The following is a 27768-nucleotide window of genomic DNA, read 5'->3' on the forward strand; positions in this document are numbered from 1 at the left end:
GGGCAGTGATATTCCAGTAATAAATCTCTGCCTCATGAGACAGCCAAAGGGAGAGTTATTTCTCCTGGGGTAGTCTCTCCTTCATGTTTTCTTTAGGATGAAACCCCGTGTGTTGTGGCAACTAAGAACCACCTGAATAAATCAATAATCACTGTGCTTTCTAGCATAAGGGTAATGCTGCTTCAAGTTTCCATGAAGAAAACCTTATCTACAATACCCTGGACCTCTTCTTTGCTGGAACAGAGACAACTTCAACCACCTTGCGCTGGGGTCTGCTCTACATGGCCCTGTACCCTGAAATCCAAGGTGAGCACGTCAGTGGGTGGGCCTCGGCTGGGTCAGAATGGGGCCTCCTCAAGAATATACAGTGGGGCAAAGAAGGTCTCTTCAGTCAGTGCTTCTGGGAAAACTGGACAGCTGTGTGTAAAAGAATGACATTACAACACTTCCTAACGCCATACACAAGGATAAATCCAAAATGTACTAAAGACCTAAATGTAAGACCAGAAACTATAAAACTCTTAGAAGAAAACATAGGCAGAACACTCTATGACATAAATCACAACAAGATCCTCTATGACACACCTCCTAGAATAATGGAAATCAAAACAAAAATTTTAAAGTGGGACCTAATTAAACTTAAAAGCTTTTGCACAGCAAAGGAAACTATAAACAAGGTGAAAAGACAACCCTCAGGATGGGAAAAAATAATAGCAAATGAAACAACTGACAAAACATTAATTTCAAAAATATGTAAGCAGCTCATACAAATCAATAACAGAAAAGCAAAAACCCAATCAAAAAGTTGGCAAAAGACCTAAACAGACATTTTTCCAAAGAAGACACACAGATGGCTAACAACTACATGAAAAGATGGTCAACATCACTCATTATTAGAGAAATGCAAATCAAAACTATGATGAGATATCACCTCACACGGGTCAGAATGGCCCTCATTGAAAAATCTACAAACTATAAAAGCTGGAGAGGGTGTAGAGAAAAGGGAACCCTCTTGTGCTGTTGGTGGGAATGTAAACTGATACAACCACTATGGAGAACAGTATGGACACTCCTTAAAAAACTAGGAATAAAACCACCGTATGACCAGCAGTCCCATCACTAGGCATATACCCTGGGGAAACCAAAATTGAACAAGACACATGTACACCAGGGTTCACTGCAGTTATATTACAACAGCTAGGACATGGAAGCAACCTAGATGTCCATCAACAGATGAATAGATAAAGAAGCCGTGGTACATATATATAATGAAATATTACTCAGCCATAAAAAGGAATGCATTTGAGTCAGTCCTAATGAGGTGGGTGAACCTAAAGCCTATTATACAGAGTGAAGTAAGTCAGAAAGAGAAAAATATCATATACTAATGCACAGATATGGAATTGGGAAACCAGATGGTTCTGATGAACCTATTTGGAGAACAGCAGTGGAGACACAGACATTGAGAACAGATTATGGGCATGGCTGGGAGGGGAGGAAGGAGAGGGTGGGAGATACGGAGAGAGTAACATGGAAATATAGAATACCATATGAAAATACATACCCAATGTGAATTTGCAGCAAGACACAGGAAACGCAAACTGGGGCTGGGTAACAGCCTAGACGGGTGGGACGGGAGGCAAGTGGGAGGGATGTTCAGGTGTGGGGGGACATGGGTAAACCTATGGCTAATTCATGTTGATGTTTGGTAGATACCAACACAATACTATAAAGCAATTATCCTTCAGTTAAAAATAAATCATTTTTTTAAAGGAAAAAAGAAAATAAGAATGGGGCCTCCTGGAGCACGGTCCAAAAGAAAGGCCAGAGGATAGTATGGTAGGATGGAGAGATAGGTAGGACAGGTGGACTTGAACGGGCGCCTTCTTCAGTTTTCTGCCAGAATTGGGATGGGTCCACATTACACAGATATAACAGAGAGCCCCTGCCCTCAGCAAACTCACTGTCCAGTGGGGAAAACAGTGAAGCCCACTGACATTGTGGTGAGTTCCAGGAAGGAGCTCCACTCCACTCACATATGAAATCTGGTAGCAGCCTTCCCTCCTTTTCAAGTAGTGTCTTCCAGCATCCTGTGGACAATGCTCACAGTCCTTAGTCTGGTATATCATGCACTCTGCTGTGCCTCTTTTCTACCTGTCCAGCCTGCATAGGGGCTTCAGTAAGTCACAGGCCATTTTATTTCACTGTCCTTATTTGTGCCTCTGGACCATCACACCTGCTGTTCCCTAGAAGAATAATCAAGAATGTATTTCCCTAATTTCTCTATACAGTAAACCCTTAGCTATGCTTGAAGAGTCTACTCAACATAGCCTCCAAGAGTTTCTCCACACTTCTGGGAAAATACTAGCATTTCCTTTCTTTAAAGATGACCTAATGAACCTCCATTAGTTTGTTTATAACATGTTATTTATATATCTTCCCCAGAGACTGTAGTCCTTTCAAGGACAGTGACTGTTAAGAATCATTTTTCATTTTCTAGCCCCCCTCCCCTGAAACAGTTTAAGCACATGTAGGATAGAAACTATTTTGATACAGTTTGCAAACTGTGGGTGAAAATTCATTAATAGGAAATAGAGTCAATTTAGTAAATCAAGACCAACTTTTTTCCCTAAATTAAAAAAAATAGTAAAATCAGAGTGCTTTCTGTGTACTGAGGATAATGCTTTTTCATGAAACTTTCCTTAAGTATATGAATAAATGTTTTATACGTGTGTGTATATTTTTTTATGTGTCCTGAGTCATGCACTTGTAAAATGCACTTATTTGTGAATTATGGGCTTCCCTGATGGCTCAGTGGTAAAGAATCCTCCTGCAAATGCAGGAGACGCAAATTCTATCCCTGGGTCGGGAAGATCCCCTGAGGGAGGAAATGGCAACCCACTCCAGTATTCTTGCCTGAGCAATTCTATGGATCAAAGAGCCTGGTGGGCTACAGTCCATGGAGTCACAAGAGTCAGACAGGATTTAGCAACTAAACAACTGTGAATTACAGGGTTTTCTTTAAGTTTAAAAGCCACCTAGTTAGGATATATTTATAGCTTCCCTATAAAAGGCTCCAAAATAATAATGTCTTCAGTTCAGTTCAGTTCAGTCACTCAGTTGTGTCCAAATCTTTGCGACCCCATGAATCACAGCACGCCAGCCTCCCTGTCCATCACCAACTCCCGGAGTTCACTCCCTGACTCACGTCCATCGAGTCAGTGATGCCATCCAGCCATCTCATCCTCTGTCGTCCCCTTCTCCTCCTGCCTCCAATCCCTCCCAGCATCAGAGTCCTTTCCAATGAGTCAACTTTACGCATGAGCTGGCCAAAGTATTGGAGTTTCAGCTTTAGCATCATTCCTTCCAAAGAAATCCCAGGGCTGATCTCCTTCAGAATGGACTGGTTGGATCTCCTTGCAGTCCAAGGGACTCTCAAGAGTCTTCTCCAACACCACAGTTCAAAAGCATCAATTCTTCGACACTCAGCCTTCTTCACAGTCCAACTCTCACATCCATACATGACCACAGGAAAAACCGTAGCCTTGACTAGACGAACCTTTGTTGGCAAAGTAATGTCTCTGCTTTTGAATATGCTATCTAGGTTGGTCATAACTTTCCTTCCAAGGTGTAAGCGTCTTTTAATTTCATGGCTGCAGTCACCATCTGCAGTGATTTTGGAGCCCAGAAAAATAAAGTCTGACACTGTTTCCACTGTTTCCCCATCTATTTCCCATGAAGTGATGGGACCAGATGCCATAATCTTTGTTTTCTGAATGTTGAGCTTTAAGCCAGCTTTTTCACTCTCCTCTTTCACTTTCATCAAGAGGCTTTTGAGTTCCTCTTCACCTTCTGCCATAAGGATGGTGTCATCTGCATATTTGAAGTTATTGATATTTCTCCTGGCAATCTTGATTCCAGCCTGTGTTTCTTCCAGTCCAGCATTTCTCATGATGTACTCTGCGTATAAGTTAAATAAGCAGGGTGACAATATACAGCCTTGACGTACTCCTTTTCCTATTTGGAACCAGTCTGTTGTTCCATGTCCAGTTCTAACTGTTGCTTCCTGACCTGCATACAGATTTCTCAAGAAGCAGATCAGGTGGTCTGGTATTCCCATCTCTTTCAGAATTTCCCACAGTTTATTGTGATCCACACAGTCAAAGGCTTTGGCATAGTCAATAAAACAGAAGTAGATGTTTTTCTGGAACTCTCTTGGTTTTTCCATGATCCAGTGGATGTTGGCAATTTGATCTCTGGTTCCTCTGCCTTTTCTAAAAAACCAGCTTGAACATCAGGAAGTTCACGGTTCACATATTGCTGAAGCCTGGCTTGGAGAATTTTGAGCATTACTTTACTAGTGTGTCAGATGAGTGCAATTGCGTGGTAGTTTGAGTATTCTTTGGCATTGCCTTTCTTTGGGATTGGAATGAAAACTCACCTTTTCCAGTCCTATGGCCACTACTGAGTTTTCCAAATTTGCTGGCATATTGAGTGCAGCACTTTCCAAGCATCATCTTTCAGGATTTGAAAGAGCTCCACTGGAATTCCATCACCTCCACTAGCTTTGTTCGTAATGATGCTTTCTAAGGCCCACTTGACTTCACATTCCAGGATGTCTGGCTCTAGGTCAGTGATCACACCATCATGATTATCTGGGTCATGCAGATCTTTTTTGTACAGTTCTTCTGTGTATTCTTGCCATCTCTTCTTAATATCTTCTGCTTCTGTTAGGTCCATACCATTTCCGTCCATTATCGAGCCCATCTTTGCATGAAATGTTCCCTTGGTATCTCTAATTTTCTTGAAGAGATCTCTAGTCTTTCCCATTCTGTTGTTTTCCTCTATTTCTTTGCATTGATCGCTGAAGAAGGCTTTCTTATCTCTTCTTGCTATTCTTTGGAACTCTGCATTCAGATGCTTATATCTTTCCTTTTCTCCTTTGCTTTTCGCTTCTCTTCTTTTCACAGCTATTTGTAAGGCCTCCCCAGACAGCCATTTTGCTTTTTTGCATTTCTTTTCCACGGGGATGTTCTTGATCCCTCTCTCCTGTACAATGTCACAAACCTCATTCCATAGTTCATCAGGCACTCTATCTATCAGATCTAGGCCCTTAAATCTATTTCTCACTTCCACTGTATAATCATAAGGGATTTGATTTAGGTTATACCTGAATGGTCTAGTGGTTTCCCCCACTTTCTTCAATTTAAGTCTGAATTTGGCAATAAGGAGTTCATGATCTGAGCCACAGTCAGCTCCTGGTCTTGTTTTTGCTGACTGTGTAGAGCTTCTCCATCTTTGGCTGCAAAGAATATAATCAATCTGATTTCAGTGTTGACCATCTGGTGATGTCCCTGTATAGAGTCTTCTCTTGTGTTGTTGGAAGAGGGTGTTTGTTATGACCAGTGCAATTTTCTTGGCAAAACTCTATTAGTCTTTGCCCTGCTTCATTCTGTATTCCAAGGCCAAATTTGCCTGTTACTCCAGGTGTTTCTTGACTTCCTACTTTTGCATTCCAGTCCCCTTTAATGAAAAGGACGTCTTTTTTTGGTGTTAGTTCTAAAAGGTCTTGTAGGTCTTCATAGAACCGTTCAACTTCGGCTTTTTCAGCATTGCCAGTTGGGGCATAGACTTGGATTACTGTGGTATTGAATGGTTTGCCTTGGAAACGATCAGAGATCATTCTGTGGTTTTTGAGATTGCATCCAAGTACTGCATTTCAAACTCTTTTTGTTGACCATGATGGCTACTACATTTCTTCTGAGGGATTCCTGTCCACAGTAGTAGATATAATGGTCATCTGAGTTAAATTCACCCATTCCAGTCTATTTCAGTTTGCTGATTCCTAGAATGTCAACATTCACTCTTGCCATCTCTTGTTTGACCACTTCCAGTTTGCCTTGATTTATGGACCTGACATTCCAGGTTCCTATGGAATATTGCTCTTTATAGCATCAGACCTTGCTTCTATCACCGGTCACCTAAGATGGAATAAAAGTGGATACAACCCAAGTGTCTATCAATGGATGGGTGGATAAGCAAAATGTGGAATGCAATGAAATATTCGTCCTTAAAAATGAAGCATTTTGACACATGCTACATGGTGAACCTTAAGGACATTATGCTAAACTCAGTAATCCAATCAAAATGAACAAACTACATGATTCTGTTCATCTGAGGTATCTGGAACAGTTGAACTCATAGAAAATGAAAGTAAAATGGTGGTTGTTAGACACCATGGTTAGAGCCTGGAGTTAGTGCAAATGGGAGTTCTGGTTCAGTGAGAATAGTTTTGGTTTTGCAAGACAAAAATTTCTGGAGATTGGTTGTACAACGATGTGAATATACTTAACATTATTAAACCACACACTTTAAAGTGGCTAAGATAAGTAAGTTATATATTATGTGTATTTTACCACAATTTAAAACGTTTCTAAATGTTCAGTAAAAAAAGAAAGTTTATTTTTCTCTCAATTCAGAGACTCTAAGCTAGACTCTGCAGAACCCTTTGGGTCTAAACTGCTTCCTGTGTGTTGCTCTTTTTTATCTAGAATGGCACCCTTGCTGGGACTCACAGATGGCTCACCTCTATGGCTGCCTTTCCACCAGCAGGAAGGGGAGGATCAGGAACCACATGCCTTTCCTTTTAGGGCATGTTTTAAGTATTAAACATTCCCTCTACTTACACTCTCTTGGCCAGAACTTAGTCACAAGGCGATCTGGGAAATGTAGTCTTTAGCTGAGGGACCAGGTATCCAGATCAAATATTTATTATTGTTTAAAAAGAGGAAAACAAATATTGGGGCATAGTTAACAGGGTTTTGTTGTTGGATACTTCCCTAAATCAGTTCATGCAAATCTAAAAATTGCTAAAGATGAAACTTGATTCATCCTCACTAATAAGAAGAGGAACCAGAGGCTCAAAGAGCTCCAGGAACTCGCAGCAGGACTAGTATTGAGCAAGAATTTGCCACCAGGTTTGTCTCACACCAGGGCTCACTTCCCACTCACATACCTCCCTGAGGAGGTTGTGCAGAGACCCTACTATAGCTTTAGTCATTTTGTTATTGTTTTTCAATCGCTGAGCTGTGTCCAAGTCTTTGCAACCCATAGATTGTAGCACACCAGGCTTCCCTGTCCCTCCCTATTACTGGAATTTGCTCAAACTCACTTCCATTGAGTCAGTGATGCCATCTAACCATCTCATCCTCTGTCGCTCACTTCTCTTCCTGTCCTCAATCTTTCCCAGCATCAGGGTCTTTTCTGTGAGTCAGCTCTTTGCATCAGGTGGCCAAAAGATTTGAGCTTAAGCATCAGTCTTTCCAATGAATATTCAGGTTTGATTTCATCCAGCCCAGCATTTCGCATAATGTACTCTGAATATAAGTTAAATAAGGAGGGTGATGCTATATAGCCTTGATGTACTCCTTTAGCATTTTTGATCCTGGTTATTCCATTCCTTAGCTTAACTGGCCTCTAGGAAAGTTATAGAAAAATAGAATGATGAAATCTTCTGTACTTTTCCAGAGAAAGTCCAAGCTGAAATCGATAAGGTGCTTGGTGAGTCACAACAACCAAGCACGGCCGCTCGCGAGTCCATGCCCTACACCAACGCTGTCATCCACGAGGTGCAGAGAATGGGGAACATCCTCCCTCTGAACGTGCCCCGGGAGGTGACAGTGGACACCGTCCTGGCTGGATACCACCTGCCCAAGGTAATTAGGGGCTCACATCAACAGCCTCAGATCTCCAAGCTCATATCTGTAAATGGTGGGAATATCTCAATTGGAAAAGCATTCTTATCCTAGAGAGTTACTTACATGGGTAGAGGAATATATTATGCCTGATGAAATACTAGTTTTGTTCCCTAAGTGTGAGCTTAGAAAGTTAGTTCAACTGGATGTTAACAGGTGTTTTAGAGGAGAGGGGGGATTCTTAAGTCAGCTGTGGTTAGGCAAAACCAGGCTTTTCTTTGCTATGAGGTTTCTCAGTGTTTTACTATGTGATGTGAGTGGTAAATCTACATGGGGATACAGAAGGCAGCAGTTCTCAGTCTCAGACTTTGTCACGAGGTCCTTTCTTTTGCCTTGGGAGTGCTTCTCACAAGATAGAGACCTACTGGACTTATTTTAGATAATTGTGCTTTGCAGTGCTGGAATGTTGAAAAATGAGGGACTTTTGAGACCACCTGAACCAACATCATATTCATTCTGGTGTTTCTAACATACTATCCCCACAGGTGTTTTTCTATCCTTGACTTACAGACCCTTGATGGGACTACCTCACAAGGGAAAGCAATCCAGTATGTGCAGTATTAAATAACAGAATAGGAGAGAAAGGAGGAACCAATGCTTTTTAAGCAGTGGTTATGTACTTTGGACTATATATGTTATTTCAAAATGTCTGAATCAGTCCTTAGAATAATTCCATTCTCTCATTTTATAAATCTGAAAGCCGGGGCTTGGAGAGTAATTAATCTTGCATAAGATCTCTCAGCTACAGAGACAGGAGTTGGGTTCCAGAAACGGAATTGTTCTGATTCCCAGGCTCATCTTTTGTTGTACTACACCATGTTCTCTCCACAGGAATTGCTTTCCTTTGATTTTAAAAGAGTCTCCCTGAAATATTTCTCAGTGGGTCCCCATTAAATTCCCTGTCCTCCCAAAGGAAATTCTGCTCTCACTCGGCGCACCACCCTGAGGATCTCAGATGACAGCTCTCCTGTGCCCTGTAGTGTCCTCTCTGTACACTGCACATTTACAGTTCCCTTTCTCACAACTTTCGTCAGCCTCTGTGGATCCATTCTGCTGCTGCTGCTGCTGCTAAGTCGCTTCAGTCGTGTCCGATTCTGTGCGACCCCATAGATGGCAGCCTACCAGGCTCCCCTGTCCCTGGGGTTCTCCAGGCAAGAACACTGGAGTGGGTTGCCATTTCCTTCTCCAATGCATGAAAGTGAAAAGTGAAAGGGAAGCCACTCAGTCGTGTCCAACGCCCAGCGACCCCATGGACTGCAGCCCACCAGGCTCCTCCGTCCATGGGGTTTTCCAGGCAAGAGTACTGGAGTGGGGTGCCACTGTCATTCTAGTTTGTCTAAATTGCTCTGTGTGTGTGGTACCTGGGGACAATCTCAAGGCAAAGCCAGAGGAAATTCTGCATTGTCCACCCCTTAGTCACCAGCCGAGCAGAACCAGGAATAGCAGCTATTCCTGCAATGATTGCTTTACTATATTAGTTTGGTGCAAATATAATTGCTGTTTTGGACTGTGAATTTTAAATCATTGCAACTAGGCTTTAAGAAAAGGCAGAGGAACCAGAGATCAAATTGCCAACATCCACTGGCTCATTGAAAAAGCAAGAGAGTTCCAGGTAAACATCTGTTTCTGCTTTATTGACTATGACAAAGCCTTTGACTGTGTAGATCACAATAAACTGTGGAAAATTCTGAAAGAGACGGGAATCCCAGACCACCTGATCTGCCTCTTGAGAAATCTGTATGCAGGTCAGGAAGTAACAGTTAGAACTGGACATGGAACAGACTTTTTCCAAATAAGAAAAGGAGTACGTCAAGGCTGTGTATTGTCACCCTGCTTATTTAACTTATATGCAGAGTACATCATGAGAAACGCTGGGCTGGATGAAGCACAAGCTGGAATCAAGATTTCCAGAGAAATATCAATAACCTCAGACATGCAGATGATACCACCCTTATGGCAGAAAGTGAAGAAGAACTAAAGAGCCTCTTGATGAAAGTGAAAGAGGAGAGTGAAAAAGTAGGCTTAAAACTCAACATTCAAAAAACAAAGATCATGGCATCCCGTCCCATCACTTCATGGCAAATAGATGGAGAAACAGTGGAAACAGTGGCAGACTTTATTTTGGGGGGTGCCAAAATCACTGCAGTTGGTTATTGCAGCCATGAAATTAAAAGACACTTATTCCTTGGAAGAAAAGTTATGACCAACCTAGATAGCATATCAAAAAGCAGAGACTTTACTTTGCCAACAAAGGTCTGTGTAGTCAAGGCTATGGTTTTTCCAGTAGTCATGTATGGATGTGAGAGTTGGACTATAAAGCTCTGCACTGAAGAATTGATGCTTTTGAACTGTGATGTTGGAGAAGACTCTTGAGAGTCCCTTGGACTGCAAGGGGACCCAACCAGTCTATCCTAAAGGAAATCAGTCCTGAATATTCATTGGAAGGACTGATGTTGAAGCTGAAACTCTAATACTTTGCCCACCTGATGCAAAGAACTGACTCATTTAAAAAGACCCTGATGCTGGGAAAGATTGAAGGCGGGAGGAGAAGGGGATGACAGGATGAGATGGTTGGAAGGCATCACCGACTCAATGGACATGAGTTTGGGTAAACTCCGGGAGTTGGTGATGGACAGGGAGGCCTGGCATGCTGCAGTCCATGGGGTCACAAAGAGTTGGACACGACTGAGTGAATGAACTGAATTGAAGTGAACTAGGCTCAAACACATCTTTATTAATCAAAGTAGGAACCATTACAATCAACACATTTTTGCCAATGAGAAATAAGTTTGCTTATTCTTGTAGTGTAAAAAATCTGTCCTTCAGGACTCTTGGCAAGCATTTTCTGCCTCTTACTGATTATGGAAGCATTTTCCTTGCAAAAAGTTATCAAGATGCTTGAGGAAGTGGTAACTGGTTGGCTACTGAGGTCGGGTGAATATGGTGGATGAGGCAAAACTCTGTAGCCCAATTCATTCAACTTTTTTTTTAATATAAATTTATTTATTTTAATTGGAGGTTAATTACTTTACAATATTGTATTGGTTTTGCCATACATCAACAAGAATCTGCCACAGGTATACACGTGTTCCCCATCCTGAACCCCCCTCCCTCCTGCCTCCCCCTACCATCCCTCTGGGTCGTCTCAACTTTTGAAGTATGCAACATGCAGTCAGTTGTTGTCATGGAGAAGAATTGGGCCCATTCTGTTGACTAATCCCAGCTGCAGACATTGCAGTTTTCGGTGCATCTAATTGATTCGCTGAGCATGCTTTTCAAATGTAATGGTTTAGCTGGAATTCATAAGGCTGTAGTGGATCAGACCAGCAGCAGACCACCAAACAGTGACTGACCTTTTTTGGGTGCAAGTTTGGCTTTGGGAAATGCTTTAGAGCTTCTTCTAGATTCAGCCACTGAGCTGGTCATCATGTGTTGTCATATAAAACCCACTTTTTGTTGCATATCACCATTCAATCGAGAAATGGTTCTTTGTTGTGTAGAGTAAGCAAAGATGACACTTCAAAATGATGATTTTTTTTAAATTTGCGGTCTACTCGTGAGGTACCTACTTATTGAGCTTTTCACCTTTCCAATTTGCTTCACATGCCAAGTGACCATAGAATGGTTGACACTGAGTTCTTCAGCAACTTCTCTGATAGTTGTAAAAGGATCAGCTTTGATGATTGCTCTCCAACAGTCGTCTATTTCCAATGGCCAGCCACTATACTCCTCATCTTCAAGACTCTCTCTCATCTCCCTTGCAAAACTTCTTGAACCACCACTGCACTGTGTATTCATTAGCAGTTCCTGGACCAAATGTGTTGTTGATGCTGCAAGTTGTCTCTGCTGCTTTATGACCCATTCTAACCTATAAGAAAATTGCTCACTTGCTTTTTGTCTAACATTATTTCCATAGTCTAAAATAAATATAAAATACACAGCAAGTAATAAGTCATTAGCAAAAAAAACATAAAGCAAGAAATGTGCATGAAAACGATGTATAACATAACCACATTTAAGAATGTATTCCAGTATCGAAGGGCGAAATTCAGTAGTGCAAAACCACAATTACTTTTGTACCAACCTAATATTTTCTTGCTAATTGATCATTTGTGGTTGAAGGCTGGTGGTGGTGGTTTAGTTGCTAAGTTGTATTTGACTCTTGCTGAGGTCTATATTATTTCTCAAGTGATCTTTGCATTTTTATAGCAATTCATTTAACTCCAGGAAACCACCCCAGATCAGTAGACTTGCTCTGACATTGATTGTTAATGTTGACTTAAAAAACCATCCTGGGAATTAAAGTATCCCGTTGGCTTTGTTGTAGAGGCTAGGGGTCATAACTTTGATGTCAAATGTCCTAATTCAAATCATTTTTCTACCTCCTTCCACCCTGTGACTCTGGGCATCTTATTCCACCTCTCAGAGCTTTAAAATCTTTATCTGTGAGAATGCATTTAAATCCATCTCACAGATGAACATGTAATGAGGTCATGCATGTAGAATATTTAACCTTGTGCTTACTATAGAAAGTTCTCAAAATAGCACTTATTATTCTTTATTAATTCATCAGATGTTCATTAAGCACCTAAAATGTTCAGACCTCAGAGAACAACTCAGAGGAAAATAATCATGCAAGTTTATAAGTACAGCTGTGGTAACTATCTAAAGGAGAAAAATCACTGGTTTCTAGGAAGATGCAGGCTGGCTGCAATGAGGAGTGGGAGCAGGAGCAGGCAGAGAGGACTTCCCAAAGGAAGTGATGTTTGAGCAGAGGATTAAAGGATGGTTAAGAGTTAACTCATTGACAAAAGGAGAAGGAAGGACATTCCAGGCAAACGTGAACAGCATGTAAAAAGGCACAGAAATGAGTGGGGAAATGTGGCATGTCTGAGAAACTGAAAGAAGCTTGATGTAGTGGGAGTGCAGGCAGGAGGGTGACTCAGACAGGGAGCAGGTGATGTGTCCTTCATCTAAGAGTGATGGGAGTTATTGAAGGGTATCTATCACGTTCCAGGTGTGGTGGGTAGATAGGAGTGGAATGACTAAATCTTATTCAGAGCGAATTCTGCTTTCATCATGTGGAGCACACTGAAGGGGAAAAGAGAATATGGGCATCGGATCAGATCAGATCAGTCACTCAGTCGTGTCTGACTCTTTTCGACCCCATGAATCGCAGCACGCCAGGCCTCCCTGTCCATCATCAGCACAGGCAGGGCTATTAGGCAGTGGATTTTCCACTCCAGCACTCTTGCCTGGAAAATCCCATGGGCGGAGGAGCCTGGTAGGCTGCAGTCTATGAGGTCACTAAGAGTCGGACACGACTGAGCGACTTCACTTTCACTTTTCACTTTCATGCATTGGAGAAGGAAATGGCAACCCACTCCAGTGTTCTTGCCTGGAGAATCCCAGGGACAGGGGAGCCTGGTGGGCTACCGTCTATGGGGTCCCACAGAGTCGGACACGACTGAAGCGACTTAGCAGCAGCAGCCAAGCGAGGCGGTAGCCTGAATCAGGTGGCATCAGTGGACACAAAATGGAATAACAGGATCAAGAGAAATTTCAAGTAAAATTGACCAAAAGAAGGACTGGTTGAAGGAAGAATGGGGGAAAGGAAGGCACTAAGGAAGACACCTTGGTTTCTTGCTCTGTATCTGGAAGAACAGTGGTTCCTTTTGCTGGGTAACCTCATTCTATTCTTAAACCCTCTGTAGAACAGACTAGACATTGGAAGGATGTCTCACTATTCTCTTTATTGATGCATATGTGTTCCCTCCTGAGTTCTACACTGACAAGTCCCTGCAGAGATCTATTCTGCACTAAGAGCAGTCACACTTCCCTGGTCAAATTCCCAGCAGACAATTCCAGTCCATCGCTATAAGCTGTCCCATGGCAAAGAGCCGGTCCTAGGGGCTGGCCTCAGAAGGTGGTGGGTCAGGGAGGCTGAGGGAGCTCAGGGAGCTGTCAGCCTTGATGTGGAGTCCTGGGGGACTGCCACCCCTCTGCACACGTATGTTGTGTGGGTCAATCCCTGCCTGAGTCTCTTCTGCCTTCTCCAGGGTACCATGGTGCTGACCAACCTGACTGCACTGCACAGGGACCCCGCAGAGTGGGCCACCCCTGACACATTCAATCCGGAGCATTTTCTAGAGAATGGACAGTTTAAGAAAAGGGAAGCCTTTCTGCCTTTTTCAATAGGTGAGTAGCGAGAAATATGAATGTGGGAACCCAGAGTCCCTCTTGCAGCCTTTCCCTCCTCTTCTCCCTGGTGTTTTGCTTTAGTTGGCATGTCTCCAGGTTCAACAGGAAAATAAAAACTCAGCCTAAAAGTTGAGAATTTTTATTCAGGGCATTACAGAAGACTATATCCTAGGAAGGTGGCTTCTCAGATAGCTCTTGGGGACTGTTTCCAAAAGGTAGGGAAAGAACCAGGGTATGTAGGAGTTCTTGCTGGAAAAGAGAAAAAATAAACATGTAATCAAACATCATAAGATTTTGCTAGTCACACACACAAAAAAAGACCAGACATTTCAAGTTAATGATTTTAGTGTCTTTCTTTTTATAGGAAGATGCAAGAGTCTGGGCTCAGTGAAATTATTCCTTTCAGTTCAGTTCAGTTCAGTTGCTCAGTCATGTCCAACTCTTTTCGACCCCATGAATCACAGCACACCAGGCCTCCCTGTCCATCACCAACTCCTGGAGTTCACCCAGACTCATGTCCATCGAGTCGGTGATGCCATCCAGCCATCTCGTCCTCTGTCTTCCCCTTCTCCTCCTGCCCCCAATCCCTCCCAGCATCAGAGTCTTTCCCAATGAGTCAACTCTTCACATGAGGTGGCCAAAGGACTGGAGTTTCAGCTTTAGCATCAGTCCTTTACGTGCATCCTAATACTCTAGAGCCAGTACCCTCTTTTTTTCCATCCTGAATTCCACTGAGAGCACAGCGCTGGGGGCAGCTTCAGTGACTGATGGCTTTGTGGAGGGCAGCATTCATTGTTTACCAGAATGTCAGGCAACAGTGTTCAGTCCACACCATGGAGTCCCCTCCAGAGTGACTCTCTCTCGCTGTTGGTTACACCTCAGGATTCCCTGGGTGGAGCATCACCAGGACTCATGCCTTTACTTCCTAAGCCCTTGCTTGACTCTGATGGAGATTTCAGGTTCACATTGTGCTGGCCCCAGAATGCTGAAACAAGAGCTCAGACCCTTCCTGTCGTGCAGAGAGAAGATTGAATACTTGCCTTCCTTACAGAGTTTTAAATGTTCAAAGATCTTTTTAGGGCAATCCATTCACACAGAACTAGAGTCAGTTGCTAGGAGAGGATGGAGAAGGGGCACGGAAAGGGGCTACTTGCTTTATGGGCATCACAAGTGATGCCTGTGACTCTAAGTGCCGCAGGCTTAACTGATCGGGATTCTACTCTGTCACTGGTGCGTAAGAAGTCCTTTTACTGTTTTAAATTCTAATGACTCCTTAAATAACTAGTCAATACATTTACATGGTATACAATTTGAAAGGTATGAAAGAAGGTGCAGTGAAACCCCCCGGGTTTCTAAGCCAGCCAGTTCCAAAAGAGTATATTAATTTAAAACATTGTAAAATGAGTGAGAAAAATTTTAGTATATTTCACATATTAAATTAGGTATGTTGCAGAGATCATTTCAACTAAATTTCCAATTTCTTAATTCTGTAAGTATTTCCTGGGCATCTATTATGTATCAGACATTCAGCCCTGAGGATATGATAATGAATGAAGTAAAAAAAAAAAAAAAAAAAATCTCTTAAAAATGTGTGTTCCAATTCTGTAAAGCAAGTATCCTTCAATTAAAAAAATAAATTTAATTGTCATAAAAAGTGAAAAAGCATGTGTTCTAGTGTAACCTTATTACAAAATTCTGTTCACCACCTTTAGGGATATGGAAGGAAACCCGGGCTTAGCAGGGTCGACTACTGTGCCTGCAGTCATGAAAAAGGTCACAAGACAGAGCTGGAACTCAGTGTTGACCACGTTTATCAAATACTAAAGCCTGCGTTCTTCCTAGCAGCGTCTCCCTCCAAAACAGTAACTAAGCATTACAATGGGTTGGCACTCTGGAGTTTATAGTAGTTTTCTTATCACTGATTTAAATTAAATATAGATTGATCTTCTACAACAGTATTATTTTGCTGATCATGCCACAAAGGCATAGAGAGGGAGGGACTGGAATTTGACCCCATGTAGAAGTGATGCAAAGCCCAGGCTTTCCTGATGTAGGACACTGTCCTGCGTGTATCTGAACTGATTCTGATCAGATCTTCTGTGTCTTTCTCCCTCTGGTTCTGTACCACCTTTACACTGGACAAGTCACTTCCTAACATGAAAGCAGACATGAGATGTAGAAACACCTTTCGATCTTCCTGTCTGTAAGAGCTTCATGTTTCCTATTACAAGACAGAGTTTCACATGTGTATTTTAAGTATTTTAATCATTCTTGACTCACAGTTTTTTTTTTTTTTTTGCTATTGAGAGTTATAATATGATATGAATTTGATGAATCTTAAAATGGAAAGGCTTTAAGTGGGCAAGTGGATTACATTTTAACTATGCAAGAAGGAGCACTAGATGAGAAACTTGAGTCTAGGCCCCATTCTGATGATTCTTTGGGCTCAAGATCTTGAATAAGAAACAATTCTCTCTTATTCTTAGTTTCCTTACATTAAGAGATGAGATACTGATCCATTGCCTAACTATTAATAACTGGGCTGCTGTGAGGATTAAATGAGATAATTTCCTTGTAACTGAAGCCTATAATTAAAAGGGTAATTTCTTATTCAAGATCTTGAGCCCAAAGAATTGTCAGAATGGGGCCTAGACTCCAGTTTCTCATCTAGTGCTCCTTCTTGCATAGTTAAAATGTAATTCACTTGCCCACTTAAAGCCTTTCCATTTTAAGATTCACCAAATTCATATCATATGTATCAAGTATTATATTGCTGCATAACAAAGATGAATAACTCAGTGACTTAAAACAATCATGGTTGTTGTTGTTCAGTATCTAAGTTATGTCTGGCTCTTTGTGACCCCATGGACTGTAGCACACCAGGCTCCTCTGTCCTCTACTATCTCCTAGAGTTTATTCACACTCATGTCCATTGAGTCAGTGATGCCATCCAACCATCTCATCCTCTGTCACCCACTTCTCCTCCTGTTCTCAGTCTTTCCCAGCATCTCCTGGAGTTTTCTCGAATTCGATCATTTGAGTCAGTGATGTTATCTAACCATCTTATCCTCTACCATGCGCCTTCTCCTTTTACCTTCAATCTTCCCCAGCATTGGGATTTTTCCAGTGAGTCAGCTCTTTGCATCAGATGTTCAAAGTATTGGAGTTTCGGCTTGAGTAACAGTCTTTCATAAATATTCAGAGTTGATTTTCTTTAGGATTGCCTGGTTTGATCTCCTTGCAGTCCAAGGGACTCACAAGGGTCTTTTCCAGCACCACAGTTCAAAAGCATCAGTTCTTCAGCGCTCAACCTTCTTTATGTTCCTACTCTTATACCTGTACATGACTATTGGGAAAACCATAGCTTTAGTGTATATTACTGCTCCCAAGTCTGCAGTTGAGCTGGGAGCTCGACTGATCTTAGCTTTGTCCTCTTGCCTGTTTGGGAGCTGAGCTGACTGAAGACTGAGGGAAGATGACCTCAGCTGAGACAGTGGGGGTCCTTTCCAAATTTCATCCTCCAGCAATCTAGCCAGCGGATGTACATGTAGAAGATAAGACCCCAGGAGGGAGAAAAGCACACAGTGCCTCCTAAGGGCCAGGCTGGGAACTGGCAACCATCACTTCCACTGCATTCTGGTGGCCACCATAGGTCACCTGTGAGCCCCAGTTCAAGAGAAAGGGAAAGTAGCACAGTTTTCATGGGAAGAGTATGAAATCATGTTGCCAATGATGTGGGTACAGGGAGATGGGGTAAATTGGAGCCATTTTTGCAAATAGTTGGTCTCACTGTCTGTCTTTTTGCTGAGGAGAATGCAATTGAGAGAAGGCAAGCAATTTGGGGATTTCCTTAGCTGTGACAGAGTGAGAACAGCTTAAAAGGTTTCAGGAGATAGAGTCGACACCACTGTCTTGTTTTCTCACCACACTGCCATCTCTGGAGCACAGTGGCTTTGCCTCATTCTTGATCTGGCACTTTGTAAAAACAGCTTCCCTGAAGGAATAGAATGTGGAGAGCTCCTTCCCTTCTCTGGAAAGGATGATCAGGTGTGGAATTAGGACACATGCATATAAGCAGGGCAGATGGCAAAGCTGTTACTACAAATTTGTATTTTCTTTTCGTCATTTAAGTTTTTCCCTTTCGATCCAACAAAGCACAGACAGCTTCATGAAAAGCAAGAGGCTGAGTCCTCGTTTTTTCAAAAAATAAAAATTTTTAATTCACTGAATCATGGGAGATAAAATTATGAAGAACTTTCCCCCAAAACCCTAGGTCATTGCTCTCATTTCACCAATGAGGTAATTGACCTGGTTAGTTACTGACAGCCAGTTAGTGGAAGCACCAAGGAGAAGGTCCACATTTCCCATAGTCCAGGATGAAGCTGTGAGATCAAGTTGCCCTCCTTCTCATGATTTTAAAAGCAAAATTCATATAATTCATATCTCCTGTCTTCCTGGTATCCTCACCCGGCCACGTAGTATAGTTGGGAGAGAGATTATCTCACGTGTTTGACAAGTGAGACATGTTCAGGTCTGTAAGAATAAAGGGTTTACTCATAGCCCAGAGCTGGGTACTGATGAAACAAGTACTGTAACCCTGGTTCCTGATTCCGTGGATCCAGTTTTGTCATATATGGATTCTTCTAGGAGAATCCTGGGTATTTACAATATATCTGATCTGATACTATTTTAACAAAATTCCTCATTGTACTATTTGTGATGGGTGAAGAGATAAGGGGGTTTCCCAAGTGGTTCAGTGGTAAAGAATCCACCTGCCAAAGCAGGAGATGCAAGAGATGCGGGTTCCATGCCTGGGTCAGGAAGATCCCCGGAGTAGGAAATGGCAACCCACTTAGTGTTCTTGCCTGGAAAACGGGGCACGACTGAGCACACACATACACACACACACAGATAAGGATGAGGGGAACAGAGAAAATTAGATACACGCTGGTGGGAAACAAGCACAAAACAATTTAAGAATGATATGATTCTAAAGCATATTTTAATTTATTCAACACTTTTGCAGATATTCTCTAATTTCATTTCCTCAACAGCTCATTATAGGCAAGGACGAAATAGAGGCATGCTACATTAACTATTTGTAAGAAAGTTTCATTACAGGGGGAAATACCAAGTAACAGAAGCAACGCCCAGAATTGCTTACAGACAGTAATCCCAGTGACGGTGTGCAGGAGAATCCTTACAAAGACAGTGCGGAAATATGTCTAATATTAACAAGGGTTTTGTCTGAATTTGGGGGTTACAAACATCTTTTTTTGTCTTTACACATTTCACAGTTTTTTTTCTTTTTCTTTTTTCTTTCTCTCTTAGGGAGAAAGTAAGTTATTAAAACACCAAAAAGAGAGATGATGGTAGAGCCCAGTGTGGGGTGTTGTAGCCCAAGTTGGGGAGGAGGGAAGCCTGGAGCAGGTGAACACAGGTGGGATGAGATGGGGTCGGCCCTGCATGGCAGGGAGATTCCTGGTCATAATAGAGGGAACTGTGATGTAGAGAGAAGATGCCTTGTACTTGAGAAACCTTGATCTGACACTTACTTGCTTACACTTTTCAAAAGTTTCTTTTAACAATTGAGAAAAACTACCTAGAGTTTTGGGGTTTTGTCTGCTTTAGTCATTACTGTTTGCTAATGGCTTTGTAAACAGCGTTAGGCTAGCGCTGGGCCAGCTCAGGCCTCACTTCTCTCGCCCACACGCCACACCTTCACCCTGTACCTCACGCGTCTGAGCCCTGCAGGCTGGGAGTGTGCGATTGTGTAATTAGCTCTCGGAGCTTTGCTTCACCCCGGTGTTTATGCGTAAGCGTTAGTCACTCAGTCATGTCCGACTCCTTGCAACCCCATGGACTGTAGCCCGCCAGGTTCTTCCATCCATGGGACTTTCCAGGCAAGAATACTGGAGTGGATCGCCATTTCCTTCTCCATTGGTTAACCCAGGTGGTTGTGATCAAACTGAATACATAAAGCCCCAGAGGCTGGCCGGCCCTCCCTTTGCTCAGGTTTTACAAGAAGTCATAAAATATTTCAGTGCTTGCTGGTACAGACACCACCTGAACAGGTAACTTTTTATTGTCTTTCAGGAAAGAGGATGTGCCTTGGAGAACAATTGGCCAGAACTGAGTTGTTTATTTTTTTTACCTCACTTCTGCAAAAATTTACCTTCAGGCCTCCAGACAATGAAGAGTTAAGCCTGAAGTTCAGAATGGGCTTGACCCTCTCCCCAGTCAGCCATTGCCTCTGTGCTGTTCCTCGGGCCTGAAGTTGTTGGGGAGAGAGAGGGGAAGGAAAGCAGGAAGAATGGGCCTGTCACCCCTCAAGGCACAGGGCCTGCTCAGAAGTGAGAGGACAGCATCCAGTGCCTCTGGGACAGGTCACAGGAGCTGGACTCAGAGGAAACTGGATCCAAACCCCAGCTTTACCGTCTCCAGTGGGGCATTGAGAGAATCAGTGATGTTGTGAGTGATTTCATTTCATCCAGAGGATTTAAAGTGGACAATGATTTCTTCTCTAAAAAGAAGAACTGCTGTAAAAATCAGAGGAAATAATGGGCTTTAAGTGGCTTGGAAACCATAAAGTGCATCATAAAAGTCATAGCCCTGATCTGCTTCCTCTGCTTCCTTCCTTAGATAGGGATTTGCTTTGGCTTGTTGAGATGGCCTGGGTCAAAGTGGTGCCAAATGGTGGATAAGAGTTAGAAGTTGGGCCCTGGGGCAGCTACTGACCGTGTCCAGATAGGCCCTCACATTTGGTAGCACTGGGCAGGCTTATCCTGCTCCTGCCCCAGACTGGCCCCTGGGAAGTCAGCAGGGCAGATGGAATTCCTAATTTATAGGCTGGTTTCTGTGAAGAAGAATGTTCTCTGATTTACCTAACAAAGCACTATCTTGGTCTTGGACTCCATTTAACTAAACGTGGTAAGCAGGTTGCTGCTGCTGCTGCTGCTGCTAAGTCGCTTCAGTCATGTCCAACTCTGTGCAACCCCACAGATGGCAGCCCACCAGGCTCCCCTGTCCCTGGGATTCTCCAAGCAAGAACACTGGAGTGGGTTGCCGTTTCCTTCTCCAATACATGAAAGTGAAAAGTGAAAGTGAAGTCGCTCAGTCGTGTCTCACTCTTAGCGACCCCATGGACTGCAGCCCACCAGGCTCCTCCGTCCATGGGATTTTGTACTGGAGTGGGGTGCCATTGCCTTCTCCCGGTAAGCAGGTTAGGGGGAAACAAATGTGGAAATATTTTCTATCTTTTAAGCTCCTCCTTACACTTCAATCCCCTCTCTGGTATTATTTATTCTCAAGCCATTTCATATTGGATTTGACAGTGTGGTGGGTGTGATCTTTTCTCACAAACTGATGTTGGCTTTTGGTTGGCAAGTATTCCCAGCCTAAACACAACAGCTGAGGCATGGTAGAGTATTTTATAGCAGGAAAGTGAAATGCCAGAATCCTGCTCAGCCCTCCTTGTGTGTGGTCACTGAGGGGAGAAAATGGCACCAACTGGAAGGCCAGGTCCCACTGACAGTCCCTGGGTTTGGATGCCAACCCCCATGCAGACAGATACCAACAAACCTAGTGAATGGGACTAAACCATTCAAGGTCTTTTGTCTAACCTTGGTACACTTAAGGAATTTAAATAGCTCAGAACAAAAAGAGCCATGAGGTCATTGCGCTTTTCGTTCCTGTTGCTTGGAATTCAGAGAAAAGCTAATTCAATAAATACCATTAGAAAGGGAAAGAGACTGAAGAGCAAGAGGAGAGAGGGAGGGACAGAAGGCAAGTGAGAGAGAAAGTGTCTGACTGGAGCTAGCCTGAGCCTGTCAGAGCCAAGAGTATGTCTGGGAGATTTGGTTGTGTTCCTAGAGTTTAGATGGAGAATTTGGTCTAGAATAGAAAGTGAGAACCCTAGCCACCCACCGGAGCATGCTTTCTTTGTAACATCCTGGAAAGTTGCATCTCCGGAAAGCAACCTAAAAGACATTTCTAGAATAAAGCAGACCTTGAACTTCCTGAACATCTGAGTCCTTCTTTTTCTCCCAATCAGATCATCCACATAGAAGACTGCTGCTGCTGTGTCTGACTCTGTGCGACCCCATAGACAGCAGCTCACCAGGCTCCCCCATCCCTGAGATTTTTCCAGGCAAGAACACTGGAGTGGGTTGCCATTTCCTTCCCCAAAGCATGAAAGTGAAAAGAGAAAGTGAAGTCGCTCAGTCGTGTCCAACTCTTCACAACCCCATGGATTGCAGCCTACCAGGCTTCTCCATCCATGGGATTTTCCAGGCAAGAGTACTGGAGTGGGGTGCTATTGCCTTCTCCGTAGTTTGAAGTGAAGTTACTCAGTAACTAACCCTTTCCCTCTACTGTATTCTAAATTTCCCTGCCTTCCTATAAGGTCATCAGGTGGGTTCACTGTAGGTTACTCTCCTCCCTACTGACCACAGGATCTTTATGAATCCTTTAGCAGGGCTGCCACATGGTAAACCCCCAGGATGCCTTCATGGTGGGCTAGGTGAACAGCGCCCTCTGGAGGTGGACCAGGCACAGCCACGCATTCCCAGTCAGTGAGCAGATCAGGGGGTCCTGCTCACTAACTGGGCACACGGTAGTCTTTGTGCTCTGACACCATCTCATCTCTTCAGACACATCTCTTAGTACTTATGCCAAAATGCTTACCTCTTATCAATTCCCTCCAGGCTAGGTTCTTTATCATATTCTTGTCTATCTGTATTTTTCTGTACTACTGCTGCTACTGCTAATGCTACTGCTACTGCTAAGTCGCTTCAGTTGTGTCCGACTCTGTGTGACCCCATAGATGGCAGCTCACCAGGGTCCCCCGTCCCTGGGATTCTCCAGGCAAGAACACTGGAGTGGGTTTCCATTTCCTTCTCCAATGCATGAAAGTGAAAAGTCAAAGTGAAGTCGCTCAGTCGTGTCCAACTCTTAGCGACCCCATGGACTGCAGCCTACCGGGCTCCTCTGTCTATGGGATTTTCCAGGCAAGAGTACTGGAGTGGGGTGCCATTGCCTTCTCCAATTTTTCTGTAAGAAATGTCTAATTATGTCTGGCAGACTCTGCTTTAATGCCAAATCTTCGATTTTCTGGACTCTCTCAGCCAGTTAGTTGATCCCTTCTTCATTCTCTGAGAACTTTATTCAGAGGTTTAAATTCCCTATTTCCATGTAATCTGCTAAGTGTACTGAGCTCTTCAGAGGTGACTATTCCTGGCTCCCTTAGGCTCAGTATCTAAGTGGTTGCATAGTAGGTGTTCACCAAATGTTTGTTGAACCTGTTGGGGTTGGGATGGGGTGGGGGAGTAGCCCAGTGATTGGGACAGGGCAGACTGATCAATGCTGCAGAGTGTTAGAGATGTCTGCTGTGTGCAGCAGGCCTTTTAAAAGCCTTCATGTCACACTCTGGGAAATGTTGATCTCAAAGACTGCTTGCTCAGATCCCTTCTACTTCCAAAACTCTGACTTATGGGGAGAACTTCTGAAATGGCAAAGTAAGGACATTCTGAAATCTACTTCTCCATAAAAGCACAGAGAAAACCAACAAAAGTTCTCAAAATCCACATTTCCAGAATTCTGCACATTAACCATATTTTGTGCAGCAACTACAGTATTGCAAGCAGTCTTGGAACAACTTGAGCTTCTGTTTAAGGAAAAACTTAAAGAAAAACAAAAGGAGGGCTGAATCTCAGTAGGAGCACTGAGCTCTTGTACCCTGCTCCAGCTTTTCTCTCCCCAGGTCTGCAGTCACCCTGAAAAGCAACAGCCTGGCAACTCTGGCAGCCAAGAAAACCAGGTGCCAAACAGCCACTGGAGCGTGTTCCCCAAAGGCCCTGAGCCCAGACAGCTGTCAGTACTGGACTACCTGGCAGATCCCTTGAAAGACCCACTCTCAAGGCCTGTATTTTTTTTTCTTTTAAGATCTTTTTTAATGCGGACCACTTTTTAAAATCTTTTTTTAATTTTTTACAATATTGCTTCTGTTTTTTTATGTTTTGGTTGTTTTGGCCACAAGGCATGTACGATCATAGCTCCCCAACCAGGCATTGAGAACTCGCACCTCCCGCATTGGAAGGTGAAATTTTAGCCACTGGATCACCACGGAAGTCCATCAGTTCAGTTCAGTTCAGGCGCTCAGTCATGTCCAACTCCTTGCAACCTCATGAATTGCAGCACGCCAGGCCTCCCTGTCCATCACCAACTCCCGGAGTTCACTCAGACTCATGTCCATCAAGTCAGTGATGCCATCCAGCCATCTCATTCTCTGTCCCCTTCTCCTCCTGCCCCCAGTCCCTCCCAGCATCAGGGTCTTTTCCAATAAATCAACTCTTCGCATTGTCTTTACTTAACCTGCCTCCAAGCCCAGCCTGTGTGAACCACACTATAAGGCATGTATTCAAACACATCAGGGACAATTGGACATTGGTGTAACATGAGGGGGGAAGACATGCTGCCCTGAGGATTAAGAGGGAAAACTGGGAAGGAGGTGTCCACTGGGGATTCAACAAACTCTGCCATATTCCTGGGAATTTAGAAAGCTATGTACCTTCAAGGACACTGTGCATGCTCAGGAGGAACCTAGGAAGCACTAATTTCATCTCCAGCTGACCTCCAGGCTCTGCCCAAACAGGAAGTTAATGCTAATGTAGGGTGTGAACTGCCTGCTGAAGTGTTGAAGGCTTAACCCAAATCACATGCAGAGTCCCGAGAGACCATTAGGCTCGAGGCATTTGAGAAGACCTCTGTGCACACATTTGCAGGAACACGAGGCTAACAGCACAGCATTCAGATGCCCCATGTGATGAAGAACAGAAATTTTACAGAATTATCCCAAGAAAGTCACTAAACAGGAAGCAACACAAACAGTGACAGTCACAATAACAGACTCGTGGTGGTCCAGAGTTTCCTCACTGTATCATTTAAAAGGTCAAATTCTAAACAAAAATTATAACTATTGTAAAGAAATAAGAAACTGTGGCTCACATACCAGGTAAAAAGCAATTAGAAACTCTCCCTGAAAAACCCAGACATTAGAATTACTAAACAAACACTTCAAATGAGCAATTTTAACAACTTTAATTATTAATATATTTTAATTAAGATTTAAATTGGTTCCCTCGTCTCAGTTGGTAAATCATCTGCCTGCAATGCAGGAGACCTGGGTTCAATTCCTGGGTCGGGAAGGTCCCCTGGAGAAGGAAATGGCAACCTACTCCAGTATACTTGCCTGGAGAATCCATGGACACAGGAAGCTAGCAGGCTACAGTCCATGGGATCGCAAGAGTAAGACACCACCACCAAAAGATTTTAAGATATATTTGTACATGTTTAAGGGGTATACTTGATATATGTATATATTAAGTACACAATGTGAAAATTCACCACAATCAAGCTAAATAACTTATCAATCATCTCTAGTTACCCATGTGTGTGTATGTGTGTGTGTGTGTGTGTGTGTAGTGATATTTCATCTAAGATCTACACTTGTAGAAAATTTCAAGTATATTATCATCATACTCTACATTGGATCTCCAGAACTTAACCCACAAACTGAACCCTAGTATCCACTGATGAATATCTACCCACATCCCACACCCTTCAGCCACTGGTAGCCATGGTTCAACCCTCTGCTTTTATGAGTTTGACTTTTTTTAGATTCAGCATTTAAGTGAGATAGTATAGTGCTTCTTTTTCTCACATGACTATTTTTCTTAGCATAATGTACTCCAGGTTCACTTTGTTTGCAAATGGCAGAATTTCCTTTCTTTTCAGGCTTAAAAAAAATTCTGGTTATTTTGTGTTTGTGTGTGTGTATTATGTGTATGTATATATACACACACTTTGTGTGTGTCACAACTCAGTCACTCAGTTGTGTCCAACTCTTGGCAACTCCATGGACTGTAGGCTTCCAGGCTCCTCTGTCAATGGAATTTCCCAGGCAAGAATACTGGAGTGGGTTGCCATTTTCTCCTTCAGGGGATCATCCTGACCCAGGGATAGAACCTGCAACTCCTGTGGCTCTTGCATTTGTAGGCAGATTCTTTACTACTGAGCCACCTAGGAAACCCATATGTGCACTTTGTATTTTCTTTATTCATTCACCAGTGACAGACACTTAGCTTGTTTCTGTATCTTGGCTTTTATGAATAATGCTGCAGTGGATTTGGGAGTGCAGCCATCTCTTCAATATACTAATTTCCTTTCTTTGGATATTTTTCCAGAAGTGGGATTACTGGATCATACAGTACATATTTTTTAAAATTTTGAGGATCCTCTCTGTTTTCCATAATGGCTGTACCAATTTACTTTCCCATCAACAGTGTATAATGGTTCCCTTCTGTCCACGTACTCTCCAAGATTTGTTTTTTTTTTTTTTTTGATGCTAGCCATTTTAAAAATTGTGAGGTGACATCTCATTGTGGCCTTCATTTGCATTTCACTACTAGTAAGTAATGTTGAGCACTAATTTTTTGGCCATGTGCATGTCTTCTTTTGAGAAATATCTATTCAAGTTTTTGTTTGAGTTATTTGGATTTTTTTGCTATTGAGTTTTATGAGTTCTTTATATATACTGTATGTTAATGCCTAATATATAATGCTTGTGTATATATATATTTGCAAACATAGTGTATATTTTATATATATATATATATATATATATATATATATCCCCTGGAGTAAAATGGCAACCCACTCCAGTATTCTTGCCTAGAGAATCCCATGGACATAGAGTCCAGTGGGCTACAGTCTATAGGGTCGCAAAGAGTCAGACACGACTGAGTGACTTGACTTCATATATATATATACATATAGCTATGTGTATATATATATATATATATATCTATACTTACTTTGCAGATATTTTCTCCCCTTCCACAGGTTGCCTTTTCCCTCTGTTTCCTTTGCTGTTCAAAAACTCTTGAGTTTGATATATTCTCACTTGTCTCTTTAGGCTTTGGTTGTCTGTGCTTTTGATGTTGTGACCAAAAAATTGTTATTAAAGCCAATGTCAAGAACTTCTCCCCCTATATTTTTGGAATTTTGACTCTTACCTTTAAGTCTTTAATCCATTTTAAGTTGATTTTTGTGTATTGTGTGGGGTAAGGTTTCCGTTTCATTCTTCTACATATGGACATCCAGTTCTCCCAGTACTATCTTTTCCCATTATGTGTTCCTAGATCTGTGGTTGAAGAGCAGTTGACCATAATTTGTGGGTTTATTTCTGGGCTCAATATTCTGGTCCATTGGTCTATATGTCTGTTTGCAATATATAGTTTTGCAACATATTTTGAAATCAAAACTGCGATGCTTACAGCTTTGTTCCTCTTGTTTGAGATTACTCTAGCTGTCCAGGGTTTTTTTCTGCTTCCATATGCATTTTATATTTTTCCTATTTTGAGAAGAATGCCATTAGGATTTTGATAAGGTTTACCTTCAATATGTAGATGACTTTAGGTAGTATTTTTACAATATGAATTCTTTCAATCTGTGAAAATAGGAAGTCTTTCCATGTATCCAGGTCTTCTTTAATTCGCTATATTTTATAATTTTCAATGTACAAGTCTCTCACCTCTTTGATTAACTGTATTCATAAGTTTTTTCAGTCTTTATGTTGCTGTTGTAAATGAGATTGTTTTCTTACTTTCCTTTGTGGATAGTCCATTGTTAGTATATATAAACACTGACTTTTTCTAAACTTTTTATTTTATATTGGAGTTATATGGTTCACCAATTATGCTGTGATAGCTTCAGGCATACAGCAAAGGAGCCCAGTCACACACATACATGGATC

At 42.5% G+C, this 27768-nt stretch overlaps 1 protein-coding gene across 3 annotated transcripts in view; it reads left to right on the plus strand.

The window, feature by feature from the left end:
• Positions 1 to 20571, plus strand: part of LOC530929 (cytochrome P450, family 2, subfamily J) — a 41204-nt gene extending 20633 nt beyond the window's left edge. Inside the window, exons 6-10 of one of the 3 annotated variants that reach the window (XM_059885335.1) lie at positions 165 to 306; positions 7528 to 7715; positions 13814 to 13952; positions 15668 to 15817; positions 20052 to 20119. In XM_059885335.1, the coding sequence (XP_059741318.1) occupies positions 165 to 306; positions 7528 to 7715; positions 13814 to 13952; positions 15668 to 15693 (495 nt within the window). In that variant the 3' untranslated portion in view covers positions 15694 to 15817; positions 20052 to 20119. Of the gene's footprint in view, positions 1 to 164; positions 307 to 7527; positions 7716 to 13813; positions 13953 to 15667; positions 15818 to 20051 lie in introns of all 3 variants that reach the window. The other 2 variants (XM_002686348.6, XM_005204529.5) reach the window with 2 other exon arrangements.
• The last annotated feature ends 7197 nt before the right edge of the window (positions 20572 to 27768 follow it).

Source organism: Bos taurus, chromosome 3, assembly GCF_002263795.3.
Source record: "Bos taurus isolate L1 Dominette 01449 registration number 42190680 breed Hereford chromosome 3, ARS-UCD2.0, whole genome shotgun sequence".
Lineage (NCBI taxonomy): Eukaryota > Metazoa > Chordata > Mammalia > Artiodactyla > Bovidae > Bos > Bos taurus.